This window comes from Lactuca sativa, chromosome 4 (genome assembly GCF_002870075.4).
Source record: "Lactuca sativa cultivar Salinas chromosome 4, Lsat_Salinas_v11, whole genome shotgun sequence".
NCBI lineage: Eukaryota > Viridiplantae > Streptophyta > Magnoliopsida > Asterales > Asteraceae > Lactuca > Lactuca sativa.
The window spans coordinates 116,179,104-116,204,055 of NC_056626.2; the positions used below are offsets into that span (position 1 = coordinate 116,179,104).

The following is a 24,952-nucleotide window of genomic DNA, read 5'->3' on the forward strand; positions in this document are numbered from 1 at the left end:
AAATAAAACATGAAAAGAAATGATGTTTCTTTCCATATCTGGCGAGTAGCAACAATTATTTAAATCTAAATTCAATCCATTACTAAGCACTAAAGAATACACTCCAATCTTGGTAACAGGCGACTATCTTCTGTTCCCCATGTTTTGGTTTATTCTTCCAAGCTCCACATCTTTATTTCTTCCTAGTCCCTGCAAATCAGAACAAATGTGGTAACCATATCCTGTATCAAGAAACCAAGAAATAGCATGAGATGAATCATTAGATTTAATTGTGTAAATACCTGCGAAAGATGGCTTGATCTTCCCATCCTTGATGGCTTGCAGATATTCTGGGCAGCTTCTCTTCCAATGCCCTATTTTGTGGCAATGGTGGCACTTTGCCTCCTTTGGGTTTGGGTTGGGCTTAGCAGGATCAACCTTGGTCCCACTAGAAGAGGAACCATCTTGGGACTTTCCCTTGCGGTGGTTCTTCGAAGAAACCTTCCTCTTCTTACCCCTTCCCTGCCCAATAGCCAAAACAGGAGCAACGGTTGGATTGGGAGTTGGTGCAACAGACTTGTCCTTGAGGTTGCTCTCAGGAGTCCTTAGGAGCCCTTGGAGTTTGCTTAGGGTGACATCTTCCTTGTTCATGTGGTAGGTCATCCTAAATTGGTTGCATCATGAGGGCAAGGAGTGAAGAACAATGTCGATAGCCAAATCTTCCCCAAAGTTGACATTCAACTTGCGAAGTCGATCGACATACCTTTGCATCTTTTGCAAGTGCACAGTTAGAGACTCTCCACTTCCCATTTTAGCAGTGATCATATTCGTTATGATCTCATAGCGCTGTTGCCTCACTCTTTGGTGATATCTCTCCATCAAGTCTAGATGCATCTCATAAGGATACATGTCCTCATAGGACTTTTGGAATTCCGAGTTCATTGTGGCTATCATGATGCAATGGACTTTCGTTGCATCACGTTCATGGGTCTCAAAGACAACCATTTCTTCGGGAGTAGCAGTTTCTGGATTGATCTTCTCGAGCTTCTCATCGAGAACATACTCTTTGTCCTCGTAACGTGCAATCGTGCGAATGTATCTTATCCATTCGCTAAAGTTCGATCCATCGAAAGTCACTTTTTGACAAAGGCTCATTAGCGTGAATGAGCTAGCAGCAGCGTTGTTTGCGTTAGACATCTACAAATAGAAAGGAACAAATTTGATTAGAATTTAGTCCCTAATTAACACCCAAAATGAAAATTTAGGGCTAGGACCCAACAACATTATTTACACATTAAAAAAGGGATGTCGTGATCCAACATGCAAATAATTTGGAGGTAAGTGAATGACGATTCACTAATTCTTCACCATGAAAAACATAAGCTCAAGTTTTAAATGTATTGAGAATTCCTAGTTTTCTTTGAGATTCATTGAACCTTTCAATGGCATGTTTAAATCTCGATATGCCCCTCTAGTTTGTGACTGGGATACTGAGGATCACAAAGCGGGTGTGAATAACCATGCAAATCTACATGGTGCCTTTAATGTTACAATCACCTATTCGATGTGCCGGTAAACCACGCACGCTCCATCGAACTATGACAAACAATGAATCACCCTTTGCCACCTTTGCTTAGAACCAATTAGTGTGCCGGTTAACCACACACGCTCCGATAACTTCTTAGCAAGGGTGCAAAGTCTAATTCCATGGGATCGCATCTATTCACTTTTCCTAAAGTAAATAAGATTGAGAATTTTATGAAACATGTTTAGTTACTTTATATAGATTCTTTATACTTATTAATGAGAGGAGGTTTGCCCTATCCTACCCGTTCGGCTAACGACCCTCCACCAGTCAAGCAAGCAGTGGGTGTGAGTGTACACCCATTAAGCGCCATTTTATAGGCAGCAACCTTATAGACTAGCTTCGTGAATGAGGCCTACTAACGGTAAGACTAGCATTTTTAATCATATATATATATATATATATATATATATTTATTAAGCTTGTAATAATATATATGTATAGTGTTGAATTTTAAACTTGTAAAATTCTAGGGTTTGAAATTTAAATTATTCAAATTAAACTTTTAATCACAAAACTTAAATTTCAAAACTTGAGGAAAAGTTTTAAACTTTTCAAAACATAAGGATCAAATAGCAAATAATATAAATCAACTAATTAGATATCTCAATTTGATGTTATTCAATATTACTTGCAAGACAATTCACCAATTCAATTCAAATAATCAATTATTATCATATAAGGAAATTATTATTCAACTAATTGGTAATTATCTTTTGTTTGGTCAAGAATATACTCATATATATGATTAAAATTAGATTTTAATGACCCAAAACAGTTAAGGCAAGTATCCTCAAGTAAAACAACAAGAAATCTCGAAACTACCTCCTTCTGACGCTCGAACTCACCGAGTTCCACTATGGACCCGCCGAGTCCACAGTGGAACTCGCCGAGTTCATCAGGCAGAATAAAAAAATCAAAATTTTCAAGCAACAAGCAATCAACCAATGCATCAATTCAATAGAAATCAATCAAAGCTCTGATACCACTGATAGGTTTGAGCCATAAGAACTTTCCTATGTGCACATGCAAACCCAAATTGCTTGGATCTAGGTTTCTCTAATTGAACATGCATTGTATCCAAGGCTTACAATTCTAAATCAATGAACACAATTGAGTCTAATCATATGAAATCGGATCTAGAACAATACCTTGGATTACTTGCTTGATACTTCTTCTTGGAGCTTAGAGTCACAATTGTCACTCCTCTAATGGCTTACAAACACCAACTAGCAAGAGAATGATCTTGAGAGAGAGAGAGAGAGGAGGGTGAGAAATCGGCTCTAGGGTTGTTTGCCTTGCATGAGTGCTGATTTCCCTCACCCAAGGGATCTATTTATACCATGAGCTACTAGGGTTTCACCCTTAACCCTAATTGAATAACTTAGTCCCTAAGCAATCCAAGATCCTCCTAGATACTAGGCTTGTACGATTTTATGGTCTCCTAACCCTAAAATCCGTCCACCCTTATATCCATAAGGATACATAGCCCAAAACACAACTATCACACATTTGATAGTTTATGCCCCTTTATTCAATTGACCTCTTTAAGTCACCAAATTAATTCTTAATAATATATGACTTATATTAATCAAATAACATTATTATTCCTTTAATATATTAGTCTCAATAATATCTCTTCTCTCTTAACAAATCATCTTGTCAAGTTGCTATGGTGAAGGCAACCCAAAAGGACCATGCACAATTGGGTCAAGTACTTACCAAATATAGTTACAGCCTTAGACACTAAACCAACAACATCAACCCCCAACCATGCTTGCAAACATGGTTGGTGACCAAAATGGCTTAGAAAAGCCCTAAAACTCCACAAAATGGGATCTATCAAAATAGCAAACAAGGTATAGACTTTATACCCTCTGAAGACTGCAAATGATGTTCAAAATCGGATCCCTCTAGCCTCCTCTTTATCCTTCTAGCTTTTCCTTCCTTCCTTGGATCACAAAAGCACCAACATCACTCCAAATGCCTTAGATTGCTTCAATAACGGATAGGGTTTGCTATGGGGGTCTTCTGGGAGCAAATGGGATGAAGGAGGCTGAGTTAAGGTGTTTAAATAGGGTGCATACCCTCGGGTTAGGGTTTTTGTCCAAACAGGGCCTACTCGCCGAGTCCACAGCTTAAACTCCACGTCTCATCCCGCTTCTACTCGGCGAGTTGGTCCTTCAACTCGCCGAGTCCAAGGCCAAAATGCAACATATTTTAAAGAAGAGAATACGTACCAAGAACCAGGTGCTACACACATTTTAGGTGCTAGGCTTACAAGGTCTTAAGGAATCAAAGCTACAAGAAAGGTATGTCATTCTACTAGATTTTTGTATTACATATACCCCATGATATGCTAGTTAGAACGAAACCTTGGAAAAATCAAAGTTTGCATGTATAATTGAGAAAACATAGATCCAAGGTTTCTAGGGTTGCATGCACACCATAGGAGTGTTAGAATGCTCAAAACCCATCAGTGGTATCAGAGCCTAGGCTTGTTTTCATTTATACTTGATGCAACTTGCTTAAAAATCGATTTTCTGCTCACTGTCAGTGAACTCGCCGAGTCCGATGGGGGACTCGACGAGTTCATGTGAAAATTCATCCAACTCGTCGAGTTGGTTCTTGCACTCGACGAGTAGGGGGCCTGAGTGCAGAATTTCGAGTTTCAATGCTGGAATTGGACTATGATCATTACCCCAAACTATTTTTAGATTGTTAAACCTATTTTTGGTGTGGTAATGATTGTGCTTATCCAATTTCAAAGATAATTGTCAAAGTTTCAAGTTTTATATTAAGTTCATATGATTCTTGAAAATTTCAAAGATAATTGTTTTTGATGTGGTAATGATTGTGCTTATCCTAGAATTTTAAAAGTTTAAAATTCAACCCTTATACTATTATATTTTTAAAAGTCTAATAATTATATATATATATATATATATATATATATATATATATATATATATATAAGAATAAGTCAGTCTTACCGTTAGTATGTCTTATTCACGAAGCCGATCTATAAGGGGGTATAAGGTTGTTGCCTATAAATAGAGACTTAATGGGTGTCCACTCTCACCCACCGCTTCCTTGACTGGTGGAGGGTCGTTATCCGAACCGGTAGGACAAAGACTATAATTCTCATTAAAAGTATAATGATAATAAAGTAACTAAATGTTTTTTTATTAAATTATCAATCTTATTTACTTTAGGAAAATGTGAAATTGATGCTAACCCATTAAATTACACTTTACACCCCGCGTACACATCTAGTACGCCCCGCGTAATAGATGGCCCTCTAAAACTCTAAAACTTTATTCGACCCTAACTCCTTCATCCTAAGTCCGTTTCCAACGAACTTTATATCCACAGAAAGGTGACGAGAAGCCCTACGCTTCTATCAACTCACCTTCTCCTTAAAAGTTCAAGAACAAGAACCCCAAAATTCATAAAGGGCCGAGTTAACGAATTACCATTATACTATTGGGCTCTGAAACACAAACGACACTCGGGTCTGTAAGACTATAACACCCACATCCAATAAAGACCAAATATTTTCTTTCCCAAGTCCCTAAGCCTTATGATAACTGATGATCGGGCCACAACCCCGAATAATGAAGCAATTCGAAACCGACTGTAACAACATCTTAGGATGGACAATCGTTAATGGGATGTTTGGTGTTGTTGATGCTTATGGTTGCCACAACTTCCTCTGCTTGGTTTCTTAGATCTTGTGTTCTAAGCGTCATAACTTCTTCATATGATCTCGGATTTTAACGATCTTTATATCCCCACGTTCGTATTTGATTCTACTACAACTTTAGCTTAGATAACTCTTGTTAAAAAGTAATATATTTTTACTAACGATCTTTATATCTAGGCGTTCTTTATGAATGTATGTATGAACATTTTTCTATAAAATCGTATGTAAAAATATATTACTTTCTAACGATAATAACTGGAGTAATTTAAAGTAATATATTTTTACGTACAATCTTTATATCCATATGTTGTTTGTGACATCCCCAATTTCACGGCCAGAAAAGACCGATTTGTTTATGCTTGCTTTTAAAATAAGAGTAATCTTTTAAAGAAAACAGTTGCGGAATTTGTTCCCAAAATATGATAAAGATTTATCAAAGCATTTCTTTAAAGAAAACAGTTGCGGAATTTGCGGAATTTGTTCCCAATTTCTCGGGATGTCATGTTCCGATACAGACACATAAGCATAAACAGAACCTACTTATTTACACTAAAGATTTTACATCTCTTTTAATCTCTCCGTGAAATATATCTTCGTATCGATACCTGTGATACAAAGAAAACTGAGTGGGTCAGGCTTGGGAGCCTGGTGAGCATATAGGGTTTTCAACCCACAATAATATAATTATTATATTCAACCATCAAACAATCAACCCAATTACCCATCCCTATTATCTTCTTTATTTCATAGGATTTTACCCTAAGAATTCAACTACCCGTCATTCATTCATTCCTAAGGACTGACCTAAGGAATTAACACAAAATCTATTGCTACATAAGGCGCATCTACCAACATCATCCTTTAAGCGCCTCTGCCAGGATTACGTCATACACTATGAGGCGCGACTGCCAGGTTTATGACATTCTCTTTTAGGCGCATCTGCCGACATTATCTTATAAGCGCATCTGCCAGGATTATCCTATAAGCACATCTGCCAAGATTACGACATTCACTACTTGGTGCATCTACCGATATTATTCTTAAGCTCATCTGCTAGTATTATGACATTCTCTAATTGGTGCATATGACAATGTCATTCTTAATCATCTTTCATACCTCATCAAATTATCACATACCATCTATCTCATCTACCCAACATATTTGTAGATATAAAATACATATACAGTTTAGATCGCTAAGGCTAAATATCACTCTAACGTAAATTCACTTTTTACGTCATTCAGCGTCGTGCCGGTTCTGTCACGAAACTTCGACAGGTCATAACTTCTTCGTTATAACTCGGATTTTGGCGTTCTTTATATGTACGGAATCCTTGTAACATATACTATAACTTAGTTAAGATTATTCCTTCAAAATAATCTTCCATCAAAAAGTCATTTTTGACGCTTAACGTCTCTAATTGACTAGCCCGGATCTACGAGCGTTACAATTATCTCCCCTTTAGGATGATTACGTCCCGGAATCATCAACGAAATAGGACTTGCATAATGATTCCGCATGTTATTTCTTCATCCTAGCTAATAACCGTAACTTCTATGTTTCCTCGAAAGAGTATTTAACTCTATGGCTTTCTTGACCGCAGAAGATGCCCAATCTTGCATCTAATTATCGTACTATGTTGTACTTTCGATTGTAACCTTCCAGTTACCAAACAAGTCCTTATTGTGGACTCCTTCTTCTTCTTAGTATAAATACTTTCCTTTATTTATTGTAACAAACCGATGGGTCGTGCTCTACTGACCTCTCATCGAATGATGCAATGCTTAGACTCAGGTCTCTTAGAGTTAAATTCCAAAATGGAATATACCTTCCTTCATATTCTAATGTGATATAATCACATTTCAGCATGTAGCATTTCTACCTACAAACTTCTTTTAACAACGAGCGCGACACTATCAATCGCATTAACTTCAACCTTCTGACTTAAGTCAGATGTTACATCTAACTTGGTCCTCTAGACCACGTAACATACTCCTCGTAGTCGAACTCAAATTTAAACATGACCACTAGGGTCGGAACAAGAACCATCTTACTAGTCATTACTGAAACAATGGTAATGACATACCAGAATAAAATGGAATCAATCACTAGCTTCTTGGTAACCTTGTGACTTTCCCTGATCCAAGTGCGAGTCCTGTGCTTCCGGTAGTATATGCATATACTATCATTCACACCTACTCATACTCGTCCCAAGTATTGTCCCGCAGTTGACCAAGTCACCATACAAGAAAATCACAAAACAATTTAACACATACGAATGTGTCCAAGTAATCATAAACAATTTCCTAGACTCTACTAGGACTTCTTCATTGCTCAATCTTCACTCATCAAATCTACTTCAACTCGATTAGTGATGGAAATACCGGACGATGAGACAACTTCAATAATTTCACCAATCATTCTATCATCCTGCCAATCGAAGGTGTACTTTAGACGTACCGTACTCCTCTAAACGTACTTTTATTTCATAAGACATACTCTAAAGGCAAGATACCACTCTTACGATATCTTCTGATAGGTGTCATCCACTATCATAAGCCTTCTTCATTTCCTCAATCTACTAAATTTCTCTACGAGTCTTTACCATGACCTCTTGTACATCCAAGCAGGCATTCGGTGTACCAAGCGAGAATTTAAGATAAGAAAGCTTTAATTACGGTAAACGTATAAATCTCCTTATCGCTCCGAAACGTTTACATGCTAGTTCTAATATCGCATCAAACGCTTAGAATCCTATACACATAAGGTTTCCAGATCCGGTCGGCAACAGACCATAGATCCGAACAAATAATAGCATCAATTTAGCTATCACACAAAACAATTAGCACATAAAAGCATTTTAGGCATTATTCCTAAAATAAAATAGTGCTTGTGTGTAACACCCAAAGTTTTGAAGGCCAAGAAAGGAAAGAAAACCTTAATGTTAAGGGGCGACTCGGCGAGTCCAAGGAGGAACTCGGCGAGTCCGAGCGGGATCCGGGTCGAGGAGTAATTGACCGACTCGGCGAGTCGGCCAAGGTGACTCGACGAGTCTGGTCTGTGCGTGGAAAACCCTAAATTCGGGACTTGGAGCCTATATAAATGTCTTAATCTTCTTCCTAGGGTTCCTTACTGCCTCTTAAGCCCTGGATATCAAACCCTAGCCAACATATCCTCTATTTGAGCCATTTATTGCCTTCAAGAGTGCATTAAGCTTGGAGAAAGAAGAAGAATCTTGAGAGTGCAAGAAGGGGGCTGTAGATCCGGGACTGGGAAGACATTTTTGAGCTTTTGGAGGTATAAACTAGTTCTTGGACCCTTTTTGCATCTAGATTTATGTGTGGTTGTTGGGTCTCTTTAGCCATAATGATATTATTTTGAGTTAGGAGCCGGATCTGGAGTTGCTACTTCAGATCCAAGTGTGTTATGGACTAGAGAAGCATAAAGTATCAGCCCTTGAGTCGATTTGAAGCCCCTTGGCCTTAAACCCTAGTTTATGGTGCTTTTTGCCTAGATCTCCCTCTCTACACGTAAAGTTTGCAACTTTACGTGGGGGATAGGCTTGGGAAGGGTAGATCTACAGTTTGGAGTCCATGCATGACTCGAAATTCCTCTGCATGTATGTAGATCTGAATGGACTCGGCGAGTCCTTCGAGTGGACTCGGCGAGTAGCTTGAAGATGAGGAGGAACTCGACGAGTGGGATGAACAGCTCGTCGAGTCGGATGAAGATGGGCATGAACTCGACGAGTTGGATGAACAACTCGGCGAGTTGGATGAAGATTGCCTTGTGCTCGGCGAGTCTGATCTTGGACTCGACGAGTCAGGTCGCGAAGCCCCAAACCCTTCGAGTTGAGACTCGAATCAGTGAGTCGGGTGGAGACTCAACGAGTTGGTAAGGTCAGGACTCAGAAATCGTGGGACTCGGCGAGTCATGGACTGACTCGGAGAGTCATGTCGCGAATGGAAGGACCCTGAGTATGTGAACTCGGCGAGTCAGTAAGTGGACTCGGCGAGTAGGGTTGACTTGGAAAGGTTGAATTTGACCAGGACTTTGTCTTAGACCAGAATTGTCTTGGTTGTCTGTCAGGGGTCAGTTTAGCTAAGTGTTGTATTGATATTGGTAGCTCGGGGAGCTAGTGGAGCAGCAGTTCGGGGTCAGTGGTCAGGTAGCGGTCAAAGGGATTAGCAGCAGCAGTTCAGCAGTATCAGGTGAGTTTCCCATTGTATGAATGGGTCTACGGCCATAATGCCGACCCATGTAGTTATGAGTAGAAGACCCGGGGGTTAACCCTAGGCACAGTATGCTAGTATGATACTCGGGAGGAGGTCCAATGATAGAGGGCGGGTGCCCAAGGAATGGTTTATGTGATAGTTTATACTTGTTGTCTGTGTGATACTTGTATGTGCCTGGTAGGGAGGTGAGTGTGGGCGAGGTCCCGTATCTCACCAATAGCAGAGTGTGGATGGTGTTCCACATCTCAGTAGCAGCAGAGCAGGGGCGAGGCCCAAATCAGGAAAGGAGGGAGTGTGGGATGGGCCCGTATCTCACTACCAGTAGGAGCATGGACGGGGTTCCGTGACTCATCAGTAGCAGGTCAGGGGCGGGGCCCAGAGATAGGCGAGGCCTTAGGACAAGATCCGTTAGTATGTGTTTAGCTTATGTGAGATGTTTATGTGCTATTATATGTTAGTGGGCGAGGCCCTGTGACAGGCGAGGCCTACGTGAAACAGATCTGTATCCGAGCGGGGCTCGAAGCCAGGCGGGGCCTGGAGCGGCGGGGTCGTTGTAGCAGACGAGGCTCAGGATAGCGGGCGCGGCCCAGTATGTGCAGTATGTGGTTATGCATGGTATGTGGTAGGGTGGGGAACTCACTAAGCTTCGTGCTTACGGTTTTCAGTTTTGTTTTCAGGTACTTCCGGTAGCGGAGGGAAGAGCTCGGGGTGATCGCATGGCACACACCATAGTTTAGACAGCCTGGGAATGTTTACTCTGATAACGAATATGTATTTTGGAAACTAATACTTTGTTTATGTTTTGAAATGATGAATTTGCTTAACGTAATGTTTTAATTAAAAGAAATTTTTTGTCTTGAATTTTGGGACGTTACATTGTGTCAGTTTAGGTGTACTACCTAACATATTTTAGACACACTCCTCACAATCATTACTTTGCATTCTAAGTTTAAGTCTAGAAATCCTACAAATTCCTAGTTCGCTTAAACTATGCTCTGATACCAACTGTGACATCCCCATTTTCACGGCCAGAAAAGACCGATTTGTTTATGCTTTGTTTTATAATCAGAGTAATCTTTTAAAGAAAACAGTTGCAGAATTTGTTCCCAAAATATGATAAAGATTTATCAAAGCATTTCTTTAAAGAAATTTATTCATTATATAACAAAATCTCGGGAAGTCATGTTCCGATTAAGACACATAAGCATAAACAGAACCTACTTATTTACACTAAAGATTTTACATCTCCTTTAATCTCTTCGTGAAATATATCTTCGTATCGATACCTGTGATACAAAGAAAACTGAGTGGGTCAGGCTTGGGAGCCTGGTGAGCATATAGCATTTTCAACCCACAATAATATAATTATTATATTCAACCATCAAACAATCAACCCAATTACCCATCCCTATTATCTTCTTTATTTCTTAGGATTTTACCCTAAGAATTCAACTACCCGTCATTCATTCATTCCTAAGGACTGACCTAAGGAATTAACACAAAATCTATTGCTACATAAGGCGCATCTACCAACATCATCCTTTAAGCGCCTCTGCCAGGATTACGTCATACACTATGAGGCGCGACTGCCAGGTTTATGACATTCTCTTTTAGGCGCATCTTCCGACATTATCTTATAAGCGCATCTGCCAGGATTATCCTATAAGCGTATCTGCCAGGAGTACGACATTCACTACTTGGTGCATCTACCGATATTATTCTTAAGCGCATCTGCTAGTATTATGACATTCTCTAATTGGTGCATCTGCCAATATCATTCTTAATCATCTTTCATACCTCATCATATTGATAGCTTATTTTATTTCCTTATTTTTATTAGTTTATTTTAGATTTTTAGATCTTTTTATCATTATTGCATTGTATATTCTTTATTTTATTTATTATGGATCATACCGGGTGCTTGTTATATTGCATGAGTTATTTTGTAGGTTTTTTCGGTGCTTGTTGCGGTTGCGGGTTGATTGGAGACGGTCTTAGTGGGCTCCCGAGGCATTATTGGGCTTGGCGGAATCAAAGAAGAAGAATTGGGCTTTGAAAGTTATTGGCTTGGATTATTTGGGCTTGTGAAGATGGATCATAAAATTCTAATTTTGGGCTTGGAGCATCCATTTGGTGGCTAAATGATGATTGGTGCATTTCAAATTACTTGGACAAGGAGGGGGACCAAAGGAATCTTTGGTAGTGGAAGGGTGGAGTGGCTTGGTGGACCAATAGCATTACAACAACATTTGCGATGGTGGAATTTTCGTCACGCGGGTACCCGCGCAACTGCCCAGTTTGGGCATTTTGGTCATTTGGCACACCATAACCCTTGGGAATCAGATCTAGAGGCTCATTCACGTTTTTCCACCATTGGAGACCTGCAAGAGGCGATTTTGGGAGCTAGAAATCATTTCCTTTCATCTTTCCAAATCTTAGGTAGTTTCTTTATGCAATTAGATTATTGTTCTTGTTACTTTGTTTCCATGAGTGGCTAATACTCTTATTTGGTTGACTTTGGCTGAAAACCAATGAATGTTTGTGGGTTTTGAAGGATTTATGTTGATTATCAATTTATTCCATGTTTATGATTCTAGTTTGCAATTCTTATGCTTATTTGATGCTTTGATCATGAGCTTAGTATTTGATTGAGCAATGGTTTATTTATTTCATTGATTTTGCATTGGATCATTGATTTATCTAGAACAAAGGCTTTATGATGGTAGAAATCATCTCTAGCTTATGAATCATATCTCTTTTATGGTTGTGTAAGCATTTGACATCCTCTAGGAATTTGGGATTCCTTCATTCTTAAGGCTAATTGATTTCATGGGATTAATTGCTTCAATTGACCCTTGATCTTAATTAAGAAGGTGTGTTGTGGGCTTCCCCAACCTCCATACTACCTATGAGGAATCTTGGCATATCATGCTTCATGATTGCTATAACCAATTTGAGATGAAGGATAAGCATTGTATTAGATCCTAATGATAAACACACAAATGTTCATTGTGTTGAATTGCCATAGTTAACCAATTATTCCCAACCTTTGAGCATCTCATCAACTTGCTTAACTGCAAGATTTTTAATTATTCAAGTTCTTTTAGTTTTCAAGGAATCAAACACCCCCCTTTTAGTTTAATTGTAGTTAGTTAGATTAATTTCACTAGTTCTATTGAATTGCATTGGTGATTGAATACAACCATTTCCCCGAGGATCGATACCCCTTTTTACCATTATATTACGTTTATTTAGCAATCAAAGGGTGTAATTTGCTTGGTGGGCTTGACATCCCACCACATATTATCACATACCATCTATCTCATCTACCTAACATATTTGTAGATATAAAATACATATACAGTTTAACTCATTTAAAAACTATATAAACATCCATTCCACACTCATCTCAAATAAACAACAATATATAAACACATAGCACGTATTTTATAACAAATACTTCATATTTATGTGTTAGAAGAAAGTAACTACACACTCACCCAAACATATACTTAATACATTCAAACAATACTTGTATTATACCCGTGTTTATGAAAGGGACTATACACCCACACATATAAACAACTTTATATTATACACATAACACGTATTTCATAGCAAATACTTAATATTTATGTGTTAGAAGAAAGTGACCACACACTCACTTGATCAGAAGATGATCGGACAGCACTACGGCTTGTAGAAGTAGTATTCTTCGGTAGATCTGGAAGATCTTCACAAAAACCGGACTCCTCGCGGGTAGAGCTTCGGCTCGGGAATAGCACTTCTCGGGATCTTTCGGGCCTCGGGACTTGCTTCGGGGCTCGGGAATGATACCGGGGCTCCGGGATAATTTTTGCACGAAAAACGATGTAAAAACGCGAGAGGAAGGAAGAATGGAGCAATAGAACTCGGCTGCCCTCGACTTCCTTTTATAGGGTCTGGAAACCCGAATTACGCTGGGCGTAATTCTAAATTACGCTGGGCGTAATGGGGATAAGAACGCTGACTCCCCCCTTCCGGATAATATCGAATTTATATTTAAATTAAATATCGAAAATATTTAATAAACTTCAAAAATTCATATCTTCCTCATACGAACTCTATTTTCGACGTTCTTTATATCCCCGTGTAGGTGAGACTACGCTCTACAACTTTCGTTTAGACTCCGTCGGCTAATTTTGATTTTATTTTTATTATTTATTTTTAGTAGGCCGGGACAAGAAAACTCCGTTATAAAATCATAACTTCTTCATCCGACGTCCGTTTTCGCCTATCTTTTTATCGTTTTACTACAATTAATGAGATCTTCGATTCTCATTTAGATTGTTTCGGCTAAAAACCGCTCGGTCTCAAATCGAGTATTCGGGCTGCATATCGCTAAGTCGAAACTTCGAAAAATCATAACTTCCTCATACGAAGTCAGATTTGGGCGTTCTTTTTATGCACGCTCATGGTTTAACGAACTCTACGACTTTCGTTTAGATCGCTAAGGCTAAATATCACTCTAACGTAAATTCACTTTTTACATCATTCAGCGTCGTGCCGATTCTGTCACGAAACTTCGACATGTCATAACTTCTTCGTTATAACTCGGATTTTGGCGTTCTTTATATGTACGGAATCCTTGTAACATATACTATAACTTAGTTAAGATTATTCCTTCAAAATAATCTTCCATCAAAAAGTCATTTTTGACGCTTAACGTCTCTAATTGACTAGCCCGGATCTACGGGCGTTACATTGTTCATGATTCGTTGGACTGCTAATAAAAGAACGTTCATACATACATTTATAAAGAACACATGGATATAAAGATCATAAGTAAATATATATTACTTTTTAACGGGAGTAATCTAAATGAAAGTTGTAGTAGACTCAAATATGGATGTGTGCATATGAAGATCGTTAATATCCAATATTATATGAAGAAATTACGACGTTCAGAAGACAAGACCTAAGCCAAACCACAAGACCAACTCAACCAAACAGTCAAGACCATGATGGCCATACTTATTAATAACCCTGAACACCTCATATATGATTGACCCCTCGTAGGATGCATTGAAGAAAACCTGAACAACAAAGACTTATTTTGCAAAAAAAATAATATAAGGATTAAATGTGTACAAAGTGAGAAATATATTACCCTATTAAATAATTTTTCCCAACTTAGCTGGAGTAATCGGTCATAAGGACTAAATGTGTATAGTTTAAACAAGTTGAATGGGTAATATGGACGAAAAACACTGAATGACGAAATGTGTACAAATCCAAAAATATATTACCATTTTAAGTTATTATCCCTATTAGGCTGGTAGGAGTGGCTTCGACATTAGGGTCGGCAACCTCGGCGAACACCGGACCCATGCCTCGACATGCCGAGCTCGGCTCGGCAACTTGCTGGGGTTTTACCGATGAGAGAGAAGCATTAATACCTATTTTTTTTACCATTTACTCAAATTCATTTTTTCAAAAAATACCATCTTTTCAAAAAAAAAAAAATACTCAATTTAAAAAATATAACCCTTTTTTTTTTTTCAAAATTTAGACCCTCAATCTTCAACTATAAATACTATCATCCTTATTCATTCTTCATCACATTCAAATCTTCTTAATTCAATTCTCTTAACTTTCTTATTTTCCATCTTCTTCAAAACGTCATCGCTAATGGCTCGTGTGGTTCGTGTTTGGTCCCCTGAAGAAGAGATGTTACTGACTCGTTCATGAGTTGATGTAACAGAAGACCCAATCCACGTTAACCTCCCTATGATTTTTTTTGGAGGAGAGTCACCGAAGAATACAACTGCAAGACCCTTGTACCTCTACGTAAAGAAGAAATCTACTCCAAATAGAGGCAAGCAAACACACTTGCAACTCAATTTAACATGCAATGCGTTTCGTAGAGTGATGCATGAAGTTGAACATGATGAAAATGAAAATATTTTGCTAGAGAATGCTTTTGAGGCTTAATATGTTGAAGCTAACAAACATTTCCAGCTTGTAGAGTTTTGACAAATTGTAAGTGTGTATTAGTTTAATTTCAAGTGTATTATGTTTTTTGTGTGTAAGTGTGTGATTTTCTTTCAAGTTAATGAAATTTAAGTTTTTATTAAAATAATTTATGTATATTGATTTCTTTATATAAAATAAATATTAAACAAAAAATTAACATGACAAACGTGTCAGGTAAATAACAAGTTTTTGTTTTAGTGTGAAAAATCTGATGCACCGTTTACATGGACTTTGACAAGTATGACATCTCTTCTCTAGCCTTATTAAATGAGAATATGGATAATTGTTCCAAACTATTATTGAATAAGTCAGATTTGAATATCACTTTTGACCCTTAAGTTCCAGTTACATTAATTAGATCTACAAGAGTTTAAGAATGCAATAAATTATATTTTTATCTTTAAATTAAAGTAGTACTAGTAATGACATAAATGTGAAAAATCGATAATTTTGAATGTGAAACACCACTTTTGATTCAATTTAGAAAAAGAATGAAAATCATTTCATCATTTGATACCTAAATTCACTAATAATATAACTCCATTCAAGTGTCCTACCAAGATATAATTAATTTTTTATAACTTAAGATAACTAAGCTTTGCCAGTATTTCACTCCCTTATTTTAGATATGATCGATCGAGTAGTCTTTATGTCATATTAGTTTTTTCTTTTTAAAAACGTCTCAATACACACACTAAAACTCTAAATTTACATCAAACTTGGTGTTAATTTGTTTCAACCGAATACTAAAGTTTACATCAAAGATAGTGTTATGCTACTAATTTAACACTAATATAATGTTAGAATATAGCTATTACAAATTGATCATTTTACTTTGAATTTGTTTATTTTTAATTTATTTTTATATAATTATATTCTTTATTTAATTATGTTGTTCGTATTATTATATTTAATAATTTAAAATGCAATACATATTATAATAATATGGCAATTGTTTTTGGTTATAAATCTGTGATAATATAATTTATAAAATAATTGTAAAAAATATGAATCAAAATGGTTAGAACCTAATAAATATAAAGCTTGTTTTCTAAAATGATAAAAATTGGATAAAAATGACTATGCCTAAATTGTTTTGTGTTAAATATAGTGAATTAATTGAATATCATTTTTTGGTATACTATTTTTATATTATGTTTTTATCAATTTATTGTAAAAGATAATATTAAGAGTTGTAGATTGTCTAATCGATATATTTGGTTAAATAATTTATAAAAAATTTTGCTAAAATGAAGAAGAAACTAGCAAATGGATGAAAAAGTAATAAGAACAACATTATAATAAAGCCATAGCTTAATGAGAAGGTTTCGTTTCTCTGGTTTTCATCATTTTCTCCATTAAGCTCTTTATGTCAAGTAAAATATCCATACATAGTATCCAATTAAATATTATTTCCATTAAGTTAAGATAGAAGCAACACTTTTGCATATAGAATTATTTATAAAAATATCCAGTTGTTGTTATTATTATTATTATTATTATTATTATTATTATTATTATTTTACTTTTTTTTATTTAAAAAAACAATTATTTGTGGCCTTAATGAGACGGTGGCCTTGTAAATCATGTGAAAGAGCTGATTTTGTATCAATATTGGTGAGCACATGTCTATATAAATATGTTGGCCTTAATAAGACGGTAGCCTTCTAAATCATGCCAAAAAGTTGATTTTGTATCAACATCGGTGACCACATGCACATAAAAATGCTGACTATGATATATTAATGCAATAATAAAATATAAATAAGCTTTTATATATTCCATCATATAAACACTCGATCATATTCTTCCTTCTTCACCATGACTTCTTCTTCTTCGGTACCAAGCTAGCAGATTTATTCGAAATAAAACAATAAAAAGGAGGATGGGTTAACTGATGGTGTGATGTTGAATCAATACCATCGATTTCATGTATCAGAATAACCTAGGAAAAAAGTTTAAGAATTGCCCTCATTTTTAGGTAAATTTTGCTTTCAAGTTCTCCTATTAAATATAAAAGTTTTAATTAATTTCTTATTTGTATTTACACATCAATCAAAAAGTTGTGATTGAGGATGAATCACCCCTACCAACCCAAGACTACAAGAATGTGGTACTAGAACTACATACTAATTTAAAGGAGAACACAGATTTTCCAAGAACGATTTGAGCAATAGAAGATCATCATGTTGATATTATTAGGGTGGAGAGAGTCCACCTCTTTCAACCCTCTTGTCATCTAAACACCACATTAGTTTTCTCTTTTCTTTCACTTCCATCTTATTTAACTCATAATACAAAGTATCTATCTTTTCGAACTCACTCCCAAGATACACGATATAAAGTATATGGTACAAGTACTACCTTAAGGATTATAATAGTGATGTCGGTAGTGATTGTATTAATGGACCCATTTATAGTACTTTTGTTGTTAAAAGTACTAGTTTTGTTTTTTTGGCAAATGTTACTTTAATGTGTTGATCCTATAATTGGGCTTGTTTGTTGTTATCGTTAATGTACCTTTAAAGTTTAAAGCAAAATGGTAATATAGTTTGATATCATTAGTGCATACAATGGTATTTTGTTTTTGGTATTGGTAATGTAATTTCAACTTCAAGGTTATGTGCTTTGGATAATAATGAACTTTAAACGTATGGCAACGGGCAATGGTAATGTACTTAAGTTAGTGTAAGCCAAAAACACTACACAAATGGTAATGTAGTTTAAGTAATTGAAGGAATGATAAGCACAAAAACACTACATAATTGATGATGTACAATACATCCTTTTGTACAACCTAGTTAAAAAAGGCCAAACAAATGTTTAAATGCCCATCTACAACTAATGTTGACAAACAAGTGGACATGTGTAACAAATGGTGGGCCTATTACAAAAAGAGGAACCAAAAGGGATTATCATATAATATGTTGCTAAACCTATTCCTCATTATGCATTATTTAACAACATCACTATTTTAATGCCTTATCAAGACATGAAACCCCTCCATTATTGTCATATATAGCATGGTTCTGTTTGTTTTTCAAGATCCTCTCTAACTTTTCTGGTTGATTATTCTAGCCAATGCTTCAATACCATGCTCATCTTCACCTTCGATGTCATATTCCTAGATAGCTTCAATTTATAAAATGTACCCAAGTTGAGATTTTATTAACATTTCAAGTATCCTAACTTCTAGTTTGACCCCAAACAATAAACGTTCGTACACTAAATGGTCCAATGTCTAGTTAAAAGGGGTAACTCATGATTAAACATATTAACTCCCAATCTCAAATAGTTGAATCTAACACTTTGATTAAATAAACAATATAATCATTTTTTATCTTCTTAACTAAAAGATTAAAAAAATTTATCCCCAATTTAGCGTGTTAGAAAATATTTTTATCTTAGGATGACTTTGTCCCTAAATCACAACATAAGACAAAAAAAAGTTTATTTATCCAAGATTAATTAAATCTTTAACCCGATCAAGTAGTGAATTAGTTTAGTTTGCTATCGTTCTTAAGGCCAACTAATCCATGTAATATTTTTCTTAAACCCAAATCATTTAAATCTGGTTCTTATAAGATTCTTACTATGATCTAAGCATTTACATCTAGAAATTTTCTAAAGCTTTCAAACTAGCAAAAGCGGTTTCCCATTAGTAGTGTCATCAGTAATGGATATTAAGAATACCTAAAAATGCATCTTCATTCAACCAAAACCAACGATACTTGTTTATAACGGAAAATTAAATTCCATATTATATAAAAAAAATGATCAACAATGTTGATAATATACATTCACAGAAAAACGAAGAGAAATATACATGATAATGTTCAAGAATATGTCGAATGCTCCCAAGAAGATTCTTAAAATATCATTTATTTATTCATTTATCATCATCATCATTATTCATTACTCTCATGTCTTTTGTTTTATTTTTAACATATGATTTTATTTTAATACATAGACATATATAACTTCAAAAGAAAACATTATCTGATTAATGATACCTCATTAGCCACGTCCTTTGTAAACCGAACAATGACACGAAAGCTCTTTCTCACCATCTTCTATGACTGGCTCTAAACTCGTCCATCCACCACCATTTACCGATGTATCAAAAACATGTACCTCTGATCTGAACCTCAGTGTCTCATCATCAGTAGTCATTTGGTAGCCAGCAAGAAAGAACAAACATGCACCTATGGGTGCCATTGTAAGGTATAGTTGTATCATTTGTGGTCGTTTTGGTGATGTGACATCCAACAAAGAAGTCGGGGATGATAGTGATGACCCATCAACTTCATTCCAAATATTAAGCTCTCGATCATATTTCTCAATGAACCCTTTCCATTTCTTGTAACAGTCACCGGAGCTAAACAACTTTCCTCCAATCACCACAATCTGATTAGGTGGAATGTCTAGCTCCCACATACGTGGTAGGAAATCCCATTTGTTAGTCGTAGTGTTATACACTTCAGCTGAGCTTCTTGCCATACTAAATGGCCCTTGAGTTTTATCATTAGCTTCACATTCGGCAAAACCTCCAACAACATAGATTTGGCCTTGCCATGTTACACCAACACACTTATACCTCGAAGTGCTCATGTTTGGCAATAACTCCCACTCATCAAGAGCCGGATCATAGACCTCAGAGAAAGAAACACCTTTTACACTATCGATTGTGCATTTTCCTCCGGCTACATAGATCTTGTTTCTGCAAACCGTACACGCGAAATCGAATCGTGGTACTTTAAGTGGTGTGCATTTGAACCAAGCATCGGTTTTTATACTGTACCTTAGTACGGACTGATAGACTTCTAGGTCAACTTCGCTTACATCATCGGAGTTGCTGCCTTTATGGCAAAGCAGACCTCCGATGATGTAAATGAAGTCCGCTATAATGACCATGGCGAAGCCTTTCAAAACATGATTTTCAACCAACCCTGGTATCGAGGTAACTCGACACCAGGTGTTGGTTGATGGGTTGTAGCACTCGATCCAGTTAGACATATTGATGTCGGATGATGGATTTTTTGCTGAAAACGAGGCATAAACACGAAATTGGGGTGAATCTTCATCTTGACGGCGTGGTGGCCGGGAAGATGAAGTTAAGGAGCCCATGAAATATTGAAGTGAATAGGGGAGAGGTTGCCTATAGACTTGGAAATGTTATCAAGATCGGGAATTGGGAAATTTTGCTTTGATTGACTTATATAGGCTTAAGGAGATTAGATTTGGCGACTAAAACTATGCATCAAATGCAAGTCTTCTAGTCTCTTATGTCACTAAATGTTAGGACTTAGGACGTCTTAATTAAGTCTTATAGTAATTGCATGCAATATCTTGTTATAAAATCATTTATTGTTTGGTCTCATTCATGTTATAAATAACAAGTTGAATATATAACCGATAAAAAAATTCATACTAACTTTTCACATGGTGAATATAAGATAATAAGAAAAGAAAATTATAAGATCATAAAATAAAAGGATAAACAATGATCAAACTTTGAATTCTGATGATTAAGAGACAAAATAACATATTTTGATTGGATCATGTGGTTAAAATCTATGTAGCGTTCTTGTTCATTGATGTTTGATTCTTTGCTATGTTTTATGATAGTAACCAAACTATTGTTTCTATTAGATACTTGTGAAATCCAAGGACAATGTAGAATGGTCAAAACATTGTTTTTGAGGTTGGACCAATTTCTGATTTTTAGTGTTTTGTGACAAATGGACGGCTCACACTCGGCTGGGACGATAAACTCGTAATTTTTTGTTTTGATTTTTTTATTATAAATACTTAAAATATCAACAATGATTAGAAATTATATTATTATCAATTAATTAAACTTTGTGATTAAAATAATTTTAAATTATATCATTAAAAGTTCAAAGAAACATAAGAAAAACAAAATATAGATAGATTAAAACGGGTGAAGTTACCTAGATAGCTTAGATAAGATAACTATCCCGACCAAGTACCTACTTATGTAAGTATTTGGATTTTGGTTTACAAGTGTCTTGGATCGTCACTAACAAGAGTCAGACTTTTGGGTTATATCTATTTTGTGATGGACATTATTATTATATACGAATGTAAGATAGAGTTGGGAAAACACTACGAAAATATTGGATGTCTGAGATAAAAAGTTTAATTAATTAATTTTCATTTAGGTTATCAGGGGCTGAAAAAGGTTACAGTAAAGTCTAAAATACACGATTACAATATTCATGTTTATTTATTATTTAGGGAAATACTATCCAACATGGATAATATTTATTCTTTGAACATACTAAATGTTATCCATAGTATATTGGGTTAAATGTTTATTTATTTATTTATGTAATGGAATTTTATCTTTTATTTCTTGAATTCATGAACAAAGTACGTTTCAGACTCAAACCATGTTATTAACTACGGATTTTCTAACATATGCGTGAACTATATATAAAAAAATTAATTATAAAAAATAGTGTGAAATACATTAATTATAAAATATAATTTCCATAATTCAAGCATTTTACATTTTTAATTAGAAATATGTCTTATACTCAATGCATTTCACATTTAATTATGATAATATTTAATTTTAATAATTAAAGTTTCTTATGTACGTATTAGAAAATCCTAGTTAATTAACACAATACATGTAAGATTGAAGACGTACGGTGTATATTTTGGTAATAAATAACATTATTATATAATTAAACATTTTACCTTCGAATCTTGATAATGGAAAATATCTTGATGTTATGACTTATATACTATGGTTTTTTGGAACCTGATAAGTCAAAACTCAAACACCAATATGTTTTTTTAAATGGATAAAATGGCTTAGTCAAGTCTTTGCATGAAAACTGATTTGTTAGAATTGCATATTACCATCTTGACACTATTCTTCCAGATGAGGATTTTGATAAACTCACTGAAACTATAAGGGTATTGACAACTATACCCTTATTCAAATTTGTAATGTATTTCTTGTTTTGTGGATCTTAGTTATTGGTGAGTCAATTAATTATACCAAAAGACATTCCATAAACAATTTATACCCCTTGTTTTTCTTTTTGGTGCTTATTTAAACCATCATATTTTCCTTTTTGACATTTCACCCCTTATTTTTTTCTTCTTTAGTCATTTTTTAACCACCAGCATTTATTTTTGAAGACTTTATAAACACACTATGATAAAACTATTATACAATAAACTACTTAACAAGAAAAAAAAACACAACTTCAAACTCATACATATCAAATTAAGTCACAATAAACGTTGTCTCACAAAAATATTCAAACTACTTATATGATATATCATCATTTGAAAATGTTAGATATATATTTTGATCAAGTAAGTTGCTCTCTAACTAATATTATCAAACATTGCATTGTTAATTTGGGAAAACACAAGTAGAATTGAAGTTATAGGTTTTTGTGATGATTCCACGATCTCAAATCTTAAAGGGTCTCGAACGGTAGAATTTATTCATCTTTCTTGTTGTTTTTGGAGGTATACCATTTGATCGACGAATTATGGTCCAAAGAATGTGTTGACTTTTGTTAAATGTTTAGTAATCATAGAAGTATAAGATAGAAAGTGAGAATAAGGTTTAGGAATTTTTAGATTACATGTGTTGATCCATATTTATTAGCCACTGTTTTACATGTGTTCATCCATATTTATTAGCCACTCTTATGACTATACGCATTATTAATTTTAACTATTGTATGTTATTTTGTGCTTTTAGTTTAGCCGCTCTTTTGTTATTATTAATATTTCTTATAAGTTGATTGTATTCCACGAGACATAAACATTCCCACTTGATTAGTTGTTTAAATGTTTGTTATTCATATTTAACGAAAACTAAACCAATTAAATCGACTCGTTTAAAATCGAAAACAATTAAATCGAACCTTATTTGGTTCGGTTCGGTTAATATATTGGAAGCCAAAAAATCAATCAAACCAAATGGAACAAACTGATAATCGATAAAACTGGCCGAATAACATCCCTAATCATAATCAAGGAATTATATATATATATATATATATATATATATATATATATATATATATATATATATATATATATATATATATATAATAGGTTACAATCCATGGAAAAACCACGGGTAAAATATTTATAAAATTTTATTAAACTGATAATAAATAATTTCTAAAATTTTATAATTTGTATATAAACTATTGACAAAACTTCAAAAATGGTCCCTATGATTTCAAAAAATTTGAAGTTTGGTCCTTAATTTATAGAAATCTCACGGATCGTCCCGATGGTTTCAAAACTTTTGACATTTCGTTCTTCCGGCTAACTCCGTTGCCATTTAGCCGTTAAGTCAGGGGCATTTTTTTCATTTCACTACATAGGGACCATTTATGAGGTTTTTAATTACTTTTTTTTAAATAAATAAATAAATAATATTTAATATGCAAGGGTCCCACCACCTCTCTCTCTCTCTCAATAGAAACTCAAAACACACACACACACTTAGACATATTTCTCTCTCAGTTGGAAGAAACAACCGATCTATGCATTAATGAGCTCCGTCAGAGATCTTTCCGCCTTAGAAAACCATCCGCACAGACACCATCCTCATCCAACAGTCATGACTTCGAATTTCATTTGGGATTTGGTTTCGTTTGCGATTTTAGGACCTGGAAATTGTGTGTATCTTGAAAATTGAAACTGAGCGATTATGCTTACTCATCCTCTTCTCCGAATTTGGTGTTCCATTCAGGTGTTTAATTTTGGGTTTTGGGTTGAATCTGCTGTAAAGTTGGTTTGTTCACCGTGGGTTGGAGGACTCTAACGCCATTGTGGATAAACACACACAAGAAAGGGTTTACATGGACAAACACACACACAAACAAACACATAAATTTCAGATTCACTGGAGAAGAGAATGTAGGTTTACAGGGATAAACATGTACATAAAAATCATTTTTATAGAAATCATCTTTCAAAGATGAGAGTTTGAGCGTTTTTTAGAGGTGATTTAAAGGTTTATGCCATGGTCAAACTTAAGGTTGAAGCTTGTTTGATATGCCCAATTCATATGCAGATTTAAATCATGTACACTAAATCGTGAGAAACTCCAAAATATGCAACTAGAAGAAACATATATCCTACAGAGTTCGTTGTAGATCTAATTCATAATTTTTGAAAGGCCTTTTTTTTAAAGCCAAAAATCCATATATTCTCATTCTGATATATTCATCATATTATAGTTCAATACATATCGATTGGAGGCAAAAGGCCTTCGATCCTCATATGATCGAGGAAGAAAAAGAAAGAACAACACATGACAACGGGTGGGGGTTTTCGTGGGATTTCTCAGCAGATAGAAAAGAGGGACGCCGACAGAAGGCTGTCAGTGGCGTTCTCCTTTCTTTTTATGGTTCGATC

The 24,952-nt window shown here is 35.2% G+C and overlaps 1 protein-coding gene across 1 annotated transcript; it reads right to left on the minus strand.

Moving 5' to 3' along the window:
• Positions 1-19,537: 19,537 nt before the first annotated feature.
• LOC111899723 (F-box/kelch-repeat protein At1g16250-like) lies at positions 19,538-20,647 on the minus strand. The gene has a single exon (XM_023895575.1). It carries the CDS (start codon positions 20,645-20,647, stop codon positions 19,538-19,540), a length of 1,110 nt encoding a protein of 369 aa, XP_023751343.1.
• Between the last annotated feature and the right edge of the window lie 4,305 nt (positions 20,648-24,952).